We start from the raw sequence: 18,824 nt of genomic DNA, 5'->3' as shown, positions 1-18,824 counted from the left end.
ATATTGAAGGGAGTGCAGCTCCACATGACGCAAAAACAAAACAAAACACTTAACGCGCATCCTAACGTGAATGATGAGATGCAGTGAATTCATAATCCTTTCATGAAAAAAGAGTTACATTTACACTTTGTCTCATAGTGCTAAAGTGTTAGACAGCAGCTCCCTGCTGATCACAAATTAAATTACTGCATCGAACATGAGTTCTTAACACAAATATGTACCGAACCGTGACTTTTGTGTACCGTGACATCCTAGTAGACAGATATGTCCCATCATCATCAACCACAGGAGCTGCAGCTCTCTACACTTTAGACAGACATATCTGATGTTGGCCTGTTGTTAATTCCACAGTTATTATAGTTTGAATCTATAGAGGAAAATGTTTGCATGTTCATTGCACTGGTGTTGTTATGGTTTTATGACCTGCAGCAGCAAATTCATGTGCAAAATAAAACTAGTTCCAATTTTCCAAATGAAGAACATGCTTGTGCAAAATGATGTCGTCTGACAGACAAGGAGAGAATAATTTAACTACACTCAACAAAAATATAAATGCAACACTTTTGGTTTTGCTCCCATTTTGTATGAGATGAACTCAAAGATCTAAAACTTTTTCCACATACACAATATCACCATTTCCCTCAAATATTGTTCACAAACCAGTCGAAATCTGTGATAGTGAGCACTTCTCCTTTGCTGAGATAATCCATCCCACCTCACAGGTGTGCCATATCAAGATGTTGATTAGACAAAATGATTAGTGCACAGGTGTGCGTTAGACTGTCCACAATAAAAGGCCACTCTGAAAGGTGCAGTTTTGTTTTATTGGGGGGGATACCAGTCAGTATCTGGTGTGACCACCATCTGCCTCATGCAGTGCAACACATCTCCTTCACATAGAGTTGATCAGGTTGTCAGTTGTGGCCTGTGGAATGTTGGTCCACTCCTCTTCAATGGCTGTGCGAAGTTGCTGGATATTGGCAGGAACTGGTACACGCTGTCGTATACGCCGGTCCAGAGCATCCCAAACATGCTCAATGGGTGACATGTCCGGTGAGTATGCCGGCCATGCAAGAACTGGGACATTTTCAGCTTCCAAGAATTGTGTACAGATCCTTGCAACATGGGGCCGTGCATTATCCTGCTGCAACATGAGGTGATGTTCTTGGATGTATGGCACAACAGTGGGTCTCAGGATCTCGTCACGGTATCTCTGTGCATTCAAAATGCCATCAATAAAATGCACTAGTGTTCTTCGTCCATAACAGACGCCTGCCCATACCATAACCCCACCACCACCATGGGCCACTCGATCCACAACATTGACATCAGAAAACCGCTCACCCACACGACGCCACACACGCTGTCTGCCATCTGCCCTGAACAGTGTGACCAGGATTCATCCGTGAAGAGAACACCTCTCCAAGGTGCCAAACGCCAGCGAATGTGAGCATTTGCCCACTCAATTCGGTTACGACGACAAACTGGAGTCAGGTCGAGACCCCGATGAGGGCGACAAGCATGCAGATGAGCTTCTCTGAGACGGTTCCTGACAGTTTGTGCAGAAGCTCTTTGGTTATGCAAACCGATTGTTTCAGCAGCTGTCCGAGTGGCTGGTCTCAGACGATCTTGGAGGTGAACATGCTGGATATGGAGGTCCTGGGCTGGTGTGGTTACACGTGGTCTGCGGTTGTGAGGCTGGTTGGATGTACTGCCAAATTCTCTGAAACGCCTTTGGAGACGGCTTATGGTAGAGAAATGGACATTCAATACACGAGCAACAGCTCTGGTTGACATTCCTGCTGTCAGCATGCCAATTGCATGCTCCCTCAAATCTTGCGACATCTGTGGCATTGTGCTGTGTGATAAAACTGCACCTTTCAGAGTGGCCTTTTATTGTGGGCAGTCTAAGGCACACCTGTGCACTAATCATGGTGTCTAATCAGCATCTTCATATGGCACATCTGTGAGATGGGATGGATTATCTCAGCAAAGGAGAAGTGCTCACTATCACAGATTTAGACCGGTTTGTGAACAATATTTGAGGGAAATGGTGATATTGTGTATGTGGAAAAAGTTTTAGATCTTTGAGTTCATCTCATACAAAATGGGAGCAAAACCAAAAGTGTTGCGTTTATATTTTTGTTGAGTATATTTTTGCTGACTTCACTTAAAATTTTAACACAACCCTAAGCAATAAATTTTTATTTCATTTGAGGCATCGGGCCGTTGCACCCACTCCACCCTATATGTGTGTGGCTGTAACACTTTTGTCTTTGCATGTGTGACAATTCTTTGTTGTGCTTTGTTTTGTTTGTTTTGTTATTGTGAGGATGGCCAGAACAGATGGTCACCCCACTGAGTCTGGTCTGCTTGAGGTTTTTTCCTGTAATCAAGAAATGCCTGAGAGAGTTTTTCCTTATCACTGTGTTTGGTCAGGGGGTGGGTTAGGTTAGACCTTGCTCTTGTGAAGGATCCTGGGGTGATTTATGGTGCAATTTGGCTCCGTATAAATAAACTGCTTTTATTTTACAGTGTAGATTTGTAGTTTGAATCACCTGAGCACCCCGTCCTTGATGAAGTGGTTTGGTGGCAGCGCACCGCCCTCCTTCAGCCACTCAATCACAGTTTCTACACCTCCTGTTGCTGAACATGTGAACTCCACAGCGCTGCCTTGGGCTTTTACCTCAACCTGGGGTGAAACGCGCACCGCCAATGGAGCTACAAAAAGATGATGGAGATATTACTCACATATGAACCTGTGGAGAATGTCAGAATTCTGCATTATCACTGAAACTTACATCTGACTGTGATTTGGACAATCGCCTCGCTTGTGCCCACGTTGTTGCTGGCCACACACTTGTAGCTCCCAGCATCCTCAGCTGTAGCCAGGTTGATTTGGAGATCCCCTTCGCTAATTTGAGTTCTTGAGGGGAGGTTTCCATCCAGCTTGGTCCAAGTGTAAGTGAGAGGAGGCGTGCCATGGGTCACACACTGCAGTCTGATCACCTCCCCAGCTCGCACACCCAGATCAGCAGGCACCACAGTGACATAAGGAGGTGCTAAACACAGGAGAACATGCCTATGAAGAATATTCTCTGATCTGCTATAGTGTAAGTAACGAAGTGGTACAATGTAGCACCTGGACAACAAAAATGAAGATGAGTTTTAGTCCATTCAAGCCAACTTGTGTAAACAGTAACTCAAAATCAATCAGTGCTATCATCTAGCATATACTGAGCATGAAGCGATTAGTTCATAATGACCTATGATGCACCAGATCATTTGAAAAAGCAACTTTATTTTGCCCATGTAATATCCCATGGATGTGTCTGCCACCTACTGGATGGTTAATGGAAAGAAGATGGATTACAGAAAATGTGATATTCCCAATATGTGGGAAAATACAGACTGACATATAGTAGAGAAGCTTGAATCTTCAACTGGACTGGGTTGCTTGACGTGAGGACGTTTCGCTTCAAATCGCAGAAGCTTCCTCAGCTAAAATTCTTGCTCTGGTGGTCTGACTTCTGTCTTGACTCTTGTAGAGAAGAATAAACCGAAGTCACAAAAGCTGGAGTTTTAAACCTAACCAGACCCCTCCTACCGAGAGGCAGACTGCTATAGGCTAGTGACTAAACAATAGCTCTAATTAGCACCTATTGTGCTCTAGTTAGCACCCTCTTAATGACAGGGCAGCTGTCCCTCTCCTGATGGCTCCCTTGACGACTCTGCTGATGACGTGAATGACTCATTACCATGAACAAAAGACTGAAACTGCTTTGACCTGAGTACCCCATTGTAAACAGGGGACAAAGCGTATCTCAGACCCCCTCCCCGGTTAAGACTGAGTTTCAAATGTTTCACAATGAATGCCTCCTTGACCCCTCTCTCAAACCACTTCTTCTCTCTGGCTAATATTTTAACTTCCTTGTCCTCAAACGTGTGGTTAGTGTCTTTAAGGTGGAGCTGAACTGCAGACTGAGGTCCACTGGCGCCATCTCTGCAGTGCTGGTATAGCCTTGACTGACATATACAACAGAATGGAAAAGTAACATTGGAATTCACGAGAGGATAGAATGTGTGGCTGGGGATGATAATGACACTTTCTCTTATTACTAAAAATTAGTGAAACACTTTTGCAGAACTTTGTAAAGTCTTTGCAACACCAGTGTTTGGATACATTGTTTCAAAGTCCAAAAGGCATCACTTGCTGTGATAAATGGGGCTTCATTACATCACCAATTGTTTCTAAATGTTCCAGTTGCTTTAACCCGTCTAGTATTGAAACATAATATAACACAAGTGAGAAAAATTAGGATCATAGTGCTTTGATTTATCAACAGTATTTATGTAACAATGAAAGATGAGTAAATCTTAGATTATTTATGGAAAGGCTGCAGTTTGTGCATGGCTTGCATGTGCACTAGCATGTATGATGCTCATAGAACAAATAGCACTTTTTTTTTTAAGTGATAGACAATCCTACTAACACTACAGAATGAAATTAATAATACCCTAAAATAGTCCTTGACCTTGGAAAAGTTGTTTTTTGAGGGTAGTTATATACTGTATGAACAAAGTGTGAATGTGACACGTTGTGCTGGAAATAATTATTTATTAAAAGATTTTTTTTTTTCACCTTAAACCATCCGAATTATTGTATGCTTTTACAGCTCCCCGCCCAAAAGATAGTTTTCCTAAGACCTTAAAAAAATAGGTGAAATCATGGTGCTGCACTGCATCTAGTACTATCACTGGACAGCAACCACACAGACAGACACCCGGACCATGCCCACCTCTAGAAAGCAACCATCTATCTCCTGCAGCCAGGTAAAGATGGCCGTCCTCTTGGCCATCTCTAGCTGCTGGGATCCTCAACACCTGTGCCACATATGAAAAATGTCATAGCTGATATTCCCTCATCTGAGTCTCCCTAAGCAACCAAGATTTGTTTGACACACTGTCTTTTCAGTGGAACCCAAGGATCCTCCAAACAGGCTTCGGGATTAGGTCACTGGTGGTTACCATCCAAGTCTCACAGGCATGCAGAAACACAGGAATCACCAGGACCAGAAAGATCTAAGCCTTCCTTCTTCTGCACAGTTATTGGAATCAACAACACCTCTGTCCAAAGACCTCATGAGGTGAAAACAGAAATATGACTAAGAGTTTTAACTGTATCCTGTAACTCGGAGTCAGGTTTAAAGGACAAGAACCACATGTGCACATGTATCTGGGAGTTAACTCTGATTACGATTAGAGTTACATACAAGGTTGAGTAGGATTACTTTGAAATGTACTCCAAAAGTAATCAGATTACAAGTAATCCACATGTATTCTTTCAAAGTAATCCTACCCAACCTTGGTTACATACACATATGGGTGACTTGAAGAGTGTTGGTTGATGTTTCCAAATGACAGAACATCCGTTTGAGAGGTAAAAACCCACTGCAATACACCTGAACTGATAACCCAGGACACTCACTCTCCACATCAAGCATGATGGCGACTTCACTGGCACCCATGATGCTGTTGGCGCTACAGATGTATTCTCCAGAGTCTTGGCGGCCCACATTTGGCAGAACCAGGCTGTTGTTCACTAACTGGTGTTTCCAAGGCAGAGGAGCCCGGAGTTTGGACCAGGTGATGGTCGGAGGTGGGAAACCTAGAGACCCAAAGTGGAGAGGCAAGTCAAGGCTCAAATCAGCTGCTTTTACTGAACTGCAGTGCAGCCACTTTTTTCTTTTGGCACAGTACCCAAAATCACTACAGGTGATTTCCATCTGTGCAAAAGTCATTGTCAGAGGTGGTTACCGTGGGCCTGACAGCGCAGCACTGCAGTGTGTCCCTCCACTACAACCATCAGAGGCTCAGGAACAGAGGCTCTGGGCACCGTGGGCACTTGAGAGCTTCCCTCCACGATTACCTCCACTTTGCTTTCCATGGTGCCCTCAGTGTTGCGAGCTGTGCACACGTATGTGCCGCTGTCTTCCACACGAGCCACTAAAATCTGTGCAATAGAAAAACAGACGCATTTTGAAATCAAAACAGACATCAAATATAAAAATCTTCCAACTGGTCAATGTGAGTCCATTTTATAGCGCATCAGTACCTGCATGACTGCGTTGGACTCCATGGGCACAGGGCTGCTCAGCATGATCTTACGGTTACTGTCTAGCCTGTGCCATGTGACTGAGGGGCGGGGCTCTCCTGACGCCTGACATTCCAGGTTGATGGGTTCACCCACTCTGATCCGCACAGGCCCAGCAGGGGTGACCGTGGCAATGGGACGCTCTAAGGGCAAAAATACACGTCAAAATAAATAAATAAATCTGGCATGGCTTCGTTCTTGATCTGCCACTAGAGGGAGCCGTCCTTTTAGAGGTTCATGATGTATGATGCTTGAACTGTGCATTTTTTTTATAGCAAATTGTCATAGCCTGTCTACAGCATGCAGGGTCAGATTATTGCACAGCATGTCTTTATTTTTTAACACATAAATATTGTGGTGGACAAAAAAGAATAATATTAACGCAAACAAAAAGAACACATAATATAACACGACAAGATACGAATAATCACAGACACCAATGACTGCTAAAAGAACACCATCCTCGAGCATGATGGGACTGACATCACAATATTTTTGTTTGCTGAAGCAAAAATTAAGAATCAAGTTTAAAGTTTTGGGTTGGGCTAGGAAAAGGTCTTTAATTAAAAGGGATATTTTCAGATCAAAGAAAGAAAAAAGTACATGTGGTAGAAATTTGGTTTTATCTGTCATGGTTCATGATTTGATCATGTCTCTATTCTCTCTTGTTATTGTGTTTCTAGTGAATTCTGCTCCGTGCTGCTCTCCTGGTTATTATGTCTCCTCATGAATTCTCTTTTGCGGTGTTGTATTCTGAAATGCTTGCTTGTGCTTTTTCTTAACTTCACTTCCTGTTAAAGGGCATCCGGGCTTCTGGATCACATGCACACTCATTTCCCGGTGTCGCAGACTGAACGCCCCCTCCCCCTCAAAAAATTGGTCTGCCCTACCTTCACTGCACATGTATTTGGGACCACAGCAGCATGTCTGAGACTGACTTCCTGCACCCAAAGCAATCAAACGGAATAATGTGATTATTAACCATCAGATGACAAAGTAAACCTCTTAAATCATTCTAAAGTCAGTTTTAAACAGACACAAGGCAGTTTGAAGCAGAAACGAGGTGATAATCGCCTCGTTTTGCAACTGATGCAACGGAATGACGTAGGTGCAGCAGCACATCAGACGTCTGCCGTGCTGCTGTTGTGCTCTGATCAGTCCGCCTTCTTTTATGATGAAATAATGCTGAATTTATGTGGAAATTATTGTTGTATAAAAGCTTCAGATATCTGTCGCTGAGATAGATGATGACTGGAGTGCAGCTGTAGCTGACGCAATAAAATGACGCATGCGCAGTGAAGGCAGAGGAGACCGGTTTTTAGGGGGGGACTGTTCAGTCTGCGACACTGGTTTATTAAGTTACGCACTATACAGCTGCTCACAGCCCATTCTCGTGCCAGATTGTCAAGCTCCAATGCTCATCTGCTCAGGTACTTACCCTGTGTTTGACTTCCTGCTACCGGTCTTCCTTTGCTCCATGTGTGTCCTGAGTTTAGTTTGCCATCTGTAGACTGTTGCCTGATAATTGGCCGCTTGGTTTACTGGATTGCCTCTTTGCTTGTTCCCACATGGACACTTTTGCCATGTGGACTGCCTTCAGTGGGTTTCTGGACTTCCTCTCTGTTTCTCTGCCTATGCCCACAAGGCTGCTATATTCCATAAGAGTGCTGAGCTACAGCTGTGTATTCATCTCCAAGTCTTCAACAGCTGTAAATAAAGTCTGGGACTTTTACTTACAGGTGACAATCTCTGTCAAGCCTGTCACACTACCCACTTACATTCTGTGATTACAATCGGGTTTTAAGGGGCCACAGTTGAGTGGAGTCCAGGTGGCTATGGTTACTTTAATCCACCCCTGACCATATGTATAGACATATATATGTAGAAAAGTTGTGTTTGTGTGCACGTTTACCTCTGACAATCAGAGATACAATGGTCTGAGTGATGCCAAAGGGGTTACTCGCTACGCAGCGATAGGCACCATGGTTGAAACTGTGGGCGTTGGTGATTGTAATCACAGATCCATCACGGCTAACTTTGACATTGTCTGCAGAACAGAAAAACAAATGATCAGGTCAGCTGTATGACATCACAGATGACAGAAATTCTACAACATCATGAGGAAGATTACAGGAAATGTTTTGGATCTGAGACATCTTCTAAAGATGCAAGAGTCTTCATGTCTCCATGAGTCTCCATGATCATATATTAAGATGTCCAGCAGGGCAAAAGAAATACCTGACTATAGACTCTTACACACTGCAATCCTGAACTTGTGTGGATATCACTTGAAGAAGTGATATCCAGATATACATCTGACTAGCTTGTGCTTTTCCTTGGGATCTTGGGAAATTTTGGTGTCGATTTGTAAGAGAAACAGATGTTTGTGAGTGGGCTGGGTATTTGGAAGTTCTGAGAAGGATTTTAACTGATGAAATTCAGAGAATCACAACATTTTCTCTTATTTTCCTAAAATTCTATTCATTAACAACTTGACCTAACATGGAACGTCTAATAAAATTAATCGAATCTACCCTTTATCAGGATCTACCCCAACATTTAAAGGAATCTGTTCATGGCTCATGATATTTCTGCATCATTTTGCCGTATTTTGCTTTAAAAATGCCGTGTAGGCACAGTTTGGCTAATCAGCTAACCGCTAATTGGTGAAGTTAACTTTTTCATTTGTGGATTAACTTTTCATTTAACTCTGACATCCATAGTCCTATTTTTTCCCCCCAGTTCTTTCTGTAATACTGCCCCTTACAAAGCACAAACTCAAACTATTCCACACTTTCAAATTTAATCAAAGTCACAGCAAATATAATCAGGCCTGGGCCATGCAAGAACTTCTCTTACAGACAAGATCCGCTCTTACAGAACCCCGGACAATGAATTCAAGCAGTTTTTATATAGGATTACATATGCGTAACAAAGGCGGACCTTATTTCGCAAAGTCCTTCTCTTATTGGCCCCCGTGGGCATTCAAGGGAGGTCCATCCCCCTGCCCCAGGCCCGTGCAATAACGGGAGACATATGATTTATAATTGTAACCTAACTCTCTTTATCCTAAGTGGTACAAACTGGTTAAATCCAGTTCTACATGCACATACCAAAGAAGAACAAAGGAAAGTGAGAATAAGAATGAAACCAAAAATATAACCCCACATATAATAACTACCTTGACACCAAAATAAATACAGAAAACAAATAAAGAAAACCATAATTAGACACAGAAATATATCTAACAATAGCGAGACCGTAGACCAGTTAGCTCTGAATAAATTTAGTTCTGCTAACTTCAAGTCAGCTAACATAAAAAACATCAACAGCCGAAAATGTTTGTAAACCCTAAAATCCTACTTGCTTGTTGATGTTGGAGCCTATATGCTAGTCCAATCAGCAAAATCAACACATCGCACAAAAGCAGTCGCAGGTCAAGCCAGAGTAAATGTATTAATCAGATTATTAAAATTATTTTCCAAGTACGAGGTCTGTGAGAAAACTATCCGACCTTTTTATTTTTTTCAAAAACTATATGGATTTGAATGTGCGCTTGCATCAGACAAGCTTGAACCTTCATGCGCATGCGTGAGTTTTTTCACACCTGTCGGTTGCGTCATTCACCTATAGCTTTGGTTTTTAATATTTCTTATTTGTTAAATACTTTATGTACTGTGAATAAACTGTACATTGAATGGAGTCCACTGTTTTGAGAACCTCCATGTTTATGCTACAACATATTCAATTTTCAGCTCTTTAGGTCTGTTTTTCAGGCTTTTGGAGCCATAAAAAGTAAATTCATATAATAACTTAAGCATCACGCTCATAGAGCGCAAACCTCTGTCAATACTAATTTCCAATTCCACATATTTTTACCTTGGGAAAAAATTTCAAGGTTAAAGTCCTGTTTGAAGTGGCTTTTCTTAAGATAAAATATTATACAACATACAGATCAAAAGGGCTTTTCGATGTTAAAAAAGATCAAATATCTGCTAAATCCGCAATACGGATCAGATATGGATCAAACTTAGTCTATTCATTGAGAGTGTAGGTTTGCACTTCATTCTCACAAATGACAGTGATTGAGCCACTTTTGACTGAAAGAACATGCAAAATGTACATCAAATTGGATTTTCAATATTAAATCAAATGTCCACAAAATCCATAATCTGGATCAAATCAGGATCAAACTTTGTCAGGTGACAGTGAGTGGCAGTCTGCACCTCACTTTCAAATACGAGAGTGATTAAGGCACGTTTGATGAAGATATAATGTGAAATATACATTAAATGGGGTTCAATGTTAAATTTAATTGTCCACAAAATGTGTAATCTGGATCAGATCTGGATCAAACTTTGTCAGGTGACAGTGAGTGTCACTTTTCACCTCCCTTTCAAATATGAGAGTGATTGGGGCACATTTGATTAAGATATAATGTAAAATATACATTAAATGGGGTTCAAAGTTAAATTTAAATGGCCATAAAATCTGGATAATCTGGATCAGATTCAGATCAAACTTTGTCAGTTGATAAACGACACCATCCTACATAACGCTGTCAAATATGAAACAAATTTTATTGTTTTTGACAGAGTTATGAATTTTTGAAAATCTGTTCATTGTTAAAGATACAGACATTTCCAATTTTCTAAGATTTTTCCTGACTTTGCCCTTTGAGCTATGACTTTGAAAATTTAATCAGTTCTCACCTATCAGGATATGGATCTTCAGTAAAAAAAAAAATTTGTAACAATATACGAAAAATTGTGGGCACCATGCTGTTCACAAACAGACAAACAAACAGGGGCAATAACATAACCTCCTCCAACTTAAGTGGCAGAGGCAATTAGCAGTATTTGGTAGCTTCTGTTAAATGTTTTAGTAGTTTATCCATTTAGCATGATCACAGTTAACGTTTCAGTTAGCAGATTAGCTGTTATCAAAGCTAACGTCTATAGGTGCTAACCACTATAAAAATGTTTGCCTGCCCTTTGTGGATGCAACCCAAAAATTCAATGTTGCTTTTTTAAATATACTTGGTCAAGCTCATCTATCTCTCCACATTTTCCTCAGTCACATCTTTGAGCAACTCACGATCATACAGCCCTTTAAGAGATGCACAACCAAACCTTCCGTAGTGGAGGAAACTACTCAGTGAATAGCACTAGAAGCTTTAATTGTTTTGAAATATCGTTGGAGAGCTTTACTAAGTTGTTGGTACCTGGTAGTGGCTGGTTGCTGGCCAGTTTCCACTCCAGTCTGACGGGCTGAGCTCCACTGTAAACTCTGCACGTGAAGCTGGCGGACTCGCCCACCCGCACCGTGGCACTATGAGGCTCAATGGCGATGATCGGACTCTGCAAACCTGGACACAAGGATTATGAATGTTTACCGTACGATGACTTGACTTATTTTCCAGTAAATTCTCCTGCAGTGCCTCCACAGGCAAAAAACAGCCGCACTGTAAAAAACTCAAAGCGCTGCTGCTGAAGTGCAGGATGAGATCACTGGACAGTCACATGCAAAAATCCTTTAATCTGGCTCATGCTGGGCTGGATTGGAAAATCTAAGTGGAAAGTACATTAAATGGGTGAGGAAAACACCATGCTGTGTTATGCCGCGCCCTTGTGTCAACAAGGACTGCATTGGTTGAGTTAATAGCATTTTAAAAAGGAATAGTTTGCACCATCTGTCATGCTTAGTTATCATGTTACGGGGTAACATACGAGGTCTGTCATAAAGTATAGGTCCTTTTTATTTTTTCAAAAAACTATATGGATTTCATTCATTATGTTTTTACGTCAGACATGCTTGAACCCTCGTGCGCATGCGTGAGTTTTTCCACGCCTGTCGGTGACGTCATTCGCCTGTGAGCACTCCTTGTGGGAGGAGTCATCCAGCCCCTCGTCGGAATTCCTTTGTCTGAGAAAGTTGCTGAGAGACGTCGCTTTGTTGATCAAAATTTTTTTCTAAACCCTGTGAGACACATCGAGTGGACACGGTTTGAAAAATTAAGCTGGTTTTCGGTGAAAATTTTAACGGCTGATGAGAGATTTTGAGGTGATACTGTCGCTTTAAAGACTTCCCACGGTGCGAGACATCGTGCAGCGGTCCCAGGCGCCGTCGTCAGCCTGTTTCAAGCTGAAAACCTCCACATTTCAGGCTCTATTGATCCAGGACGTCGTGATGAGAACAGAGGAGTTTCAGAAGAAGTTGGTTGTCATCAGCATTTTATCCGATATTCACTGTTAAAGGAGATTTTTTAATGAAGACGTGTGGACGGGTCCGCGCGTCGGGACGCAGGCCGGCGCGGTGGGCGGCACATGGAAAACACCCTCCATGTTGATACCATTTGTAAAATCCAGGCAGCTTTTGATGGCTTTCAGTGGAGTGAGTATAGGAGAAATTGTTTAAACAGCTGGACATGTTCCAACTGTCCTTAAGGTTTCCAAAAGAGGTGTTTTCCTGTGGCGGAGCGTCGCGGCGGCTGCGAGCCGACGCTGCAATCCGCCCCGCACGTCTTTCATTAAAAAAATCTCCTTTAACAGTGGAATATCCGGATAAAATGCTGAAATTGACTTCTTCTGAAACTTCTCTGTTCTCTCACGACGTCCTGGATCAATAGAGCCTGAAATGTGGAGGTTTTCAGTTCGAAACAGGCTGACGACGGCGCCTGGGACCGCTGCATGACGTCTCGCTCCGTGGGAAGTCCTTAAAGCGACAGTATCACCTCAAAATCTCTCATCAGCCGTTAAAATTTTCACCGAAAACCAGCTTAATTTTTCGAACCGTGTCCACTTCGATGTGTCTAACAGGTTTAGAAAAAATTTTGATCAAACAACGCGCCAGTCTCTCAGCAACTTCTCAGACAAAGGAATCCGACGAGGGGCTGGACGACTCCTCCCACAAGGAGTGCTCACAGGCGAATGACGTCACCGACAGGCGTGGAAAAACTCACGCATGCGCACGAGGGTTCAAGCATGTCTGACGTAAAAACATATGAATGAAATCCATATAGTTTTTGAAAAAAATAAAAAGGACCTATACTTTATTGACAGACCTCGTATGTCATACGTCATAGAATTCAATGGACGTCGACCTTGTTTGAAATTTACTTTGGAGACCAAGCATTCAACACTGTCAAAACTATTCCATTTATTAATCCTATTAGCTCAACCAATAATTTGCATCACTTTTTACCAAATTGGAGCAACTTTAATTTTTTTGACTCCTGTACAAATACTGAAACTGATCTTTGTCACCATTTTTGCCGTTTTACCCCATAACTCCTGAACATTCAGTCATAGATAGTCCAAACTATACCTTTTTGGAATCGTTATGACTAGACAAATAATGTGATATAGTTTTCAACGATTGGAGCATTTTAAAATTTTAACCCCTGTGTAATTCTTTATTGACCCCTGTAGCTCATTCGAGGTCAGCTCCAAGATGGCTCCATATCTGAAAATAACCATTAGTTAGTTTTGAATATGTGTGCCAAATTCCATGCTTTTATCACAAAATGAACAATTGTTTTACTATGCCGCCCCACTATTCTGACTTTTCATCTGTCAGGTCTCATCAAACCACACAGCGTTGATGACTGTAAACCACTTTGTTATTCTGCTGCTGGAACACTAAAATGTTTCCAGCCCGTGTGTTCGGATGACTTACGTGAGGACGATGAAGTGACAGACACAGACACAGAGGCCTGACGGACTGCCGGTCCTTGGTTTCCGGCGCTGCCCAGCACTCGGCAGATGTATTCCCCTGAATCCTCCGGAGTGGCAGACAGGATGCGCAGCTGATTGCCCAAAACCTTCACACGCCAGATGAAAAACAGGACTTCATTTCAGCTAATTGCAACATAAATACAACACCAAAATATCAACACGAATGCTTGAATAAATTATTATTGCTATTAATGCCACAAAAGAAGTTATGATTTTCATAGTTATGTGCCTGTTTATTCGCAGGATATTTCAAACAGTAATTAAAGAATTTTTGAAAAGGTAATGGCCCGGTCACACGGCACACAGCGAACGCTGAACGAAGGATAAAAAGCCCCAAAGTCACAAATTGTTGAGAAAAAGTCAAGGAATGAACATGGACTTCTCCAATCACCGAAAAGCCTGAGAGTGCAGAGTGCATAAAAGACCAAAATAAAACCAAAACTAACAAAAGATAAACGAAGCAAACAGCGACCTTAACGCTTTAAAACAAAATCAAAACGAAGCGCCAGCATGTCATCATTTCTGCAGCAAGTCTGTGCTGTCCACAGCCACCTGCAGCTCTGTTGTCTTGACAACGTGTGCGTACACATGCACATCACAGCTGGAGATGTTGAGAGGCTGAAGAGAGAGAGAGAGAGAGAGAGAGAGAGGCTGGAGGTTGGACGAAGTTGGATGGCAATCAAATGGAACGCTGATGGTATGGGAACTATACAAACAATGACGGACCGTCAAGACAGAAAGCAAAACGGAATACGGACAAATTGACGAGTTTGAAAATTCTGACGAAGAAGGAACGAAGCTGGACGACACTTAAACTACGAGGTCTGTCAATAAAGTATAGGTCCTTTTTATTTTTTTCAAAAACTATATGGATTTCATTCATATGTTTTTACGTCAGACATGCTTGAACCCTCGTGCGTATGCGTGAGTTTTTCCACGCCTGGCGTGACGTTATTCGCTGTGAGCACTCCTTGTGGGAGGAGTCGTCCAGCCCCTCGTTGTATTCCTTTGTCTGAGAAGTTGCTGAGAGACTGGCGCTTTGTTTGATCAAAATTTTTTCTAAACCTGTGAGACACATCGAAGTGGACACGGTTCGAAAAGTAAGCTGGTTTTCCGGTGAAAATTTTAACGGCTGATGAGAGATTTGAGGTGATGCTGTCACTTTAAGGGACTTCCCACAGTGCGAGACGTCGCGCAGCGCTCTCGGGCGCCGTCGTCAGCCTGTTTCGAACTGAAAACCTCCACATTTCAGGCTCTATTGATCCAGGACGTCGTGAGAGAACACAGAAGTTTCAGAAGAAGTCGGTTTCAGCATTTTATCCGGATATTCCACTGTTAAAGGAGATTTTTTTAATGAAAGACGTGAGGGCGGATTGCAGCGTCGGCTCGCAGCCGCCGCGACGCTCCGCCAGAGGAAAAACACCTCTGTTGGAAGCCTTAAGGACAAGTTGGAACATGTCCAGCTGTTAAACAATTTCTCATATACTCACTCCACTGAAAGCCATCAAAAGCCGCCTGGATTTTACAAATGGTTATCAACATGGAGGTGTTTTTCCTGTGCCGCCGCACCGCGTCTCCCGGGTCTATATTGGATTTAATATTAATACTGGCTTCTGTTACCTTCATCCTGCGTTAATGAACTTATCTAAACTCATGAAAAACATCTGAATCATTTGGACCAGACATTAACCCGACAGCTCCCAAGGACAAACTCCATGCACAAGTCTGATGAAATCGATGAACAGCTGGGCCTGTTGATGCTGATTCTATCGTGGAACTAGCACAAAGAACAGAATCGTGTGAAGGGGAAGAAGAAGGGACATTGACTGACATGAACATTTCTGGAACTCTGGAATCAGAGACAAGACCAGACCTGGGAATTTGTTTGAAGCTAAATTGTCAAACAAATTCAAGAGACAGGAATGATTTCCAAAATATACTTTTTGCTTTGCACGGTCTACCCAGTCCCTACCCCTGGCCTATACTTAACAGATTATTTTTAGTGGGGAGCAATGCACCTGAGTCAGACAATCTCCTGACATTTCAAAGCATTTACCTGATTGTTTGGGAGGAACAAGCAGCTGAATATACATTTTTGTTTACGTATTGTTGCACATCAGCTCTACCTGGTGGTTGGATGAGAGAGGTCCACTAGCTTTCGTCCAGGTGACCCGGGGAGGTGGACTTCCAGGTGCTAAACAGTTAAGTTCCAGATTCTGGCCTTCCTGCACATCAGCTATGGATGGCTGGATGGTGACGGCTGAAGAGACATGGTCAGCTACCAAAAACAAATCCAGAAAACAAGGCAGAACAAGAAGAGTTTTACAAAGCAATCTCAGAATCAAAGTTTATTGCTGCAGTTTGTGACCTCTCACCCCTGAGCACAGTGACTTTAATAGGGGCACTGTTTGACCCAATGCTGTTGCTCCCAACGCACATAAACGTGCCTGCATCAGACACCTGGATGTTGGGGATGAGCAAGGTACCGATGTCAGTGCGGTCCATACGAGCCTGGAAGGAGAAGATTGGATTAACTTTCAGCACAGAGAGACTATGTTACATACAAACTATTATACTTTTATACTTTTAATACTTTTAATATTTACAGCATATAAACACAGATAAACTATACACTGAAGATAAAGCAAGTCACTTACCTGTCTCATGACCCTTGAAAGAACACAAATACAACATTGCAGACACTGAGTGATCACTAGCTAATAGCAACACAAAAGCACTACAACGTAGATCTTTAATTCTGCCTGTACTGGTGATGATTTCTACAACAATATGCTATATACAAAGTATCAGCACCTTCTCTACGATGATTTGTGGGATTATACTTTGTTAATATGGAAGATCAAGGCTAAAATCTAAAGAAGCTGCTGTTTTTATTCTACCAGAGACAATGAATCGATGAGGATGATGGTGATGGTGGAGAAAAGACAGGTCATTTGGAGAGTTCACAGCTTTAGAAATTGATTGGAGACAACAACATAACATTGGACAACACTGGAGAAAAATGAAACGTCACAAAGCTGATCTTAACTGCACAACCTGTTGATGAAATACAATGAAAAGCAAGTGGACCTCTTGTTTCCCTTCATCAACCATCCAAATGGTTATTTAAAATTTCAATATGATCAGACCGACGAAGCTCACTGTAAAGCTGGCAGACCTGGGAGTGCCAACACCCAACAGTAATTGGATTTTAGACTTTCTTACGGATAGACCACAGGTGGTGAGGATGGAGAAGAAGGTCTCTGCAGAGCTTACAGTGAGCACGGGGACATTACAGGGCTGCTGTTTAAGTAAAAAACTATTTGCATTAAACACAGATGACTGTATCTCCACCCAGGACAGTAACATCATTATTAATTATGCAGATGACACGACCATCCTTGAACTCATCAGAGGGGGTGATGAGTCACCTTACTGGGACCAGGTTCACAAGATCACAGTCTATGGAGAGGACAATGATCTTGAAATGAACATAAATGAACAAAACCAAGGAACTTATTTTCAATTTCAATTTATTCAATTTTTGGACTTTAGGAGATAACGCCCCCCCCCCCGCGCTTGCCCCCATCTGGATGCTGAAGAACGCAGGACATACATGCCAGCTCCTCACCCAAGTCTCCAGAGGACTCATTCAAAGTATCCTCAACAGTGGTATTTTTAATGATTGGACTTGTGGGGTTTGTTTGGGTTTTTAATTGTTGTTTTGTTTGCTGTCTTTTTGTTCATGATTGAGTTTTGTGCTAGGGATTTCTCTTGTCTGTTGTCTGGGTGTTTGGTGTTGGGTGTTTCCTACCTGTCCTCCCTCCTACTAGCCACGCCTTGGTCCAGCTCCTTCCACCACACCTGTCCTGCATGTCCTGCTTATCACTCCCACTTTATCAGTTGCTTCTCTTTCCTCACTTCTCTGCGAGATCGCTGTGCCTTCTGCCAAGTGCTTAGTCCTGTTTTTGCCTTGCTGTGTTTTTGACCTGCTTGCCTATGTTTTGGACCCTGTTTTTTTACCCGATGCTTCAGATACTGTTGCTTGTTATGGCCGGCCTTTTTGTGTACCAAACCCTGCTTAAACTCTCATTAAACCCTCTCGAACTAATGTCTGAATCCTGCAGTTGTGTCCAACCACCTTGTATCACAGAGTCTGACAGCATTACACTGTGGTACAGCCTCTCGGCCAGGCTGAAATCACTGCAGCGGGTCGTCGAAACTGCAGAGAGGGTTACTGGCTCCAATGTCCCTTCTATGGAATTATATACACCCAACACTGCCAGAGGAAAGTACGGAGCATTATCTCAAACATCACCCAGCTGTTTGAGTGGGTGAATTCAGGGTACAACCTGAGACGCCAGGCCAGTGAGCATTAGTGCTCACAGGGCTCATCTCCAGACTAGTGGTACGGGACATCAAAGAGGGAAGGAAGTACCTCACTCCAACCCAAACCCAGTGTGTGCAATAAAATCTAACACATAATAAATTTAATATCTGTTTTGTTTTTTTGGCTTTTCAATTCACATACATTTTTTGTACATCTATATACACAATGTATGTCGTTTCAAATTCTACCTTTGTGTTTTTCTATGTTATTTCCACTATTGTATTTTATAATTTTGCCTTATTTTTAAGAATCTTTCCAACTCGGAGAAACGCACAAGAATTCCAATGTGTTTGTACTTAAATGCACTTGCACAAATGGCAAATAAACTTTATTATATTCTGTTCTATTTCTGGACGTTTTATGTTATCTTCCTGGAAGTTGTGCTTAAACTAAAATCAGAGTTACTACACCAGTTCAGTTTAGACAGAAGAAGTCACTTAGATGAGTGGAGTGGTGAAACATCTTGAAGACTAAACAAGACGAGTTGCTTGTGATTAAACTTCTGTTTAACTGGACAACCTTTGTCCAGTGTTGGTCGACCTCG

At 42.3% G+C, this 18,824-nt stretch overlaps 1 protein-coding gene across 1 annotated transcript in view; it reads right to left on the bottom strand.

The window, feature by feature from the left end:
- hspg2 (heparan sulfate proteoglycan 2) overlaps positions 1 to 18,824 on the bottom strand; it is a 294,827-nt gene that overhangs the window by 26,570 nt on the left and 249,433 nt on the right. Inside the window, 10 exon segments of the mRNA XM_034173084.1 lie at positions 2,559 to 2,721; positions 2,802 to 3,062; positions 5,489 to 5,668; positions 5,818 to 6,013; positions 6,116 to 6,297; positions 8,067 to 8,201; positions 11,379 to 11,522; positions 13,832 to 13,976; positions 16,017 to 16,168; positions 16,266 to 16,401. Of these exon segments, the coding sequence (XP_034028975.1) occupies positions 2,559 to 2,721; positions 2,802 to 3,062; positions 5,489 to 5,668; positions 5,818 to 6,013; positions 6,116 to 6,297; positions 8,067 to 8,201; positions 11,379 to 11,522; positions 13,832 to 13,976; positions 16,017 to 16,168; positions 16,266 to 16,401 (1,694 nt within the window).

Source organism: Thalassophryne amazonica, chromosome 6 (genome assembly GCF_902500255.1).
Source record: "Thalassophryne amazonica chromosome 6, fThaAma1.1, whole genome shotgun sequence".
Taxonomy (NCBI): Eukaryota; Metazoa; Chordata; class Actinopteri; order Batrachoidiformes; family Batrachoididae; genus Thalassophryne; species Thalassophryne amazonica.
This window is presented reverse-complemented; position numbering and strand designations above follow the sequence as displayed.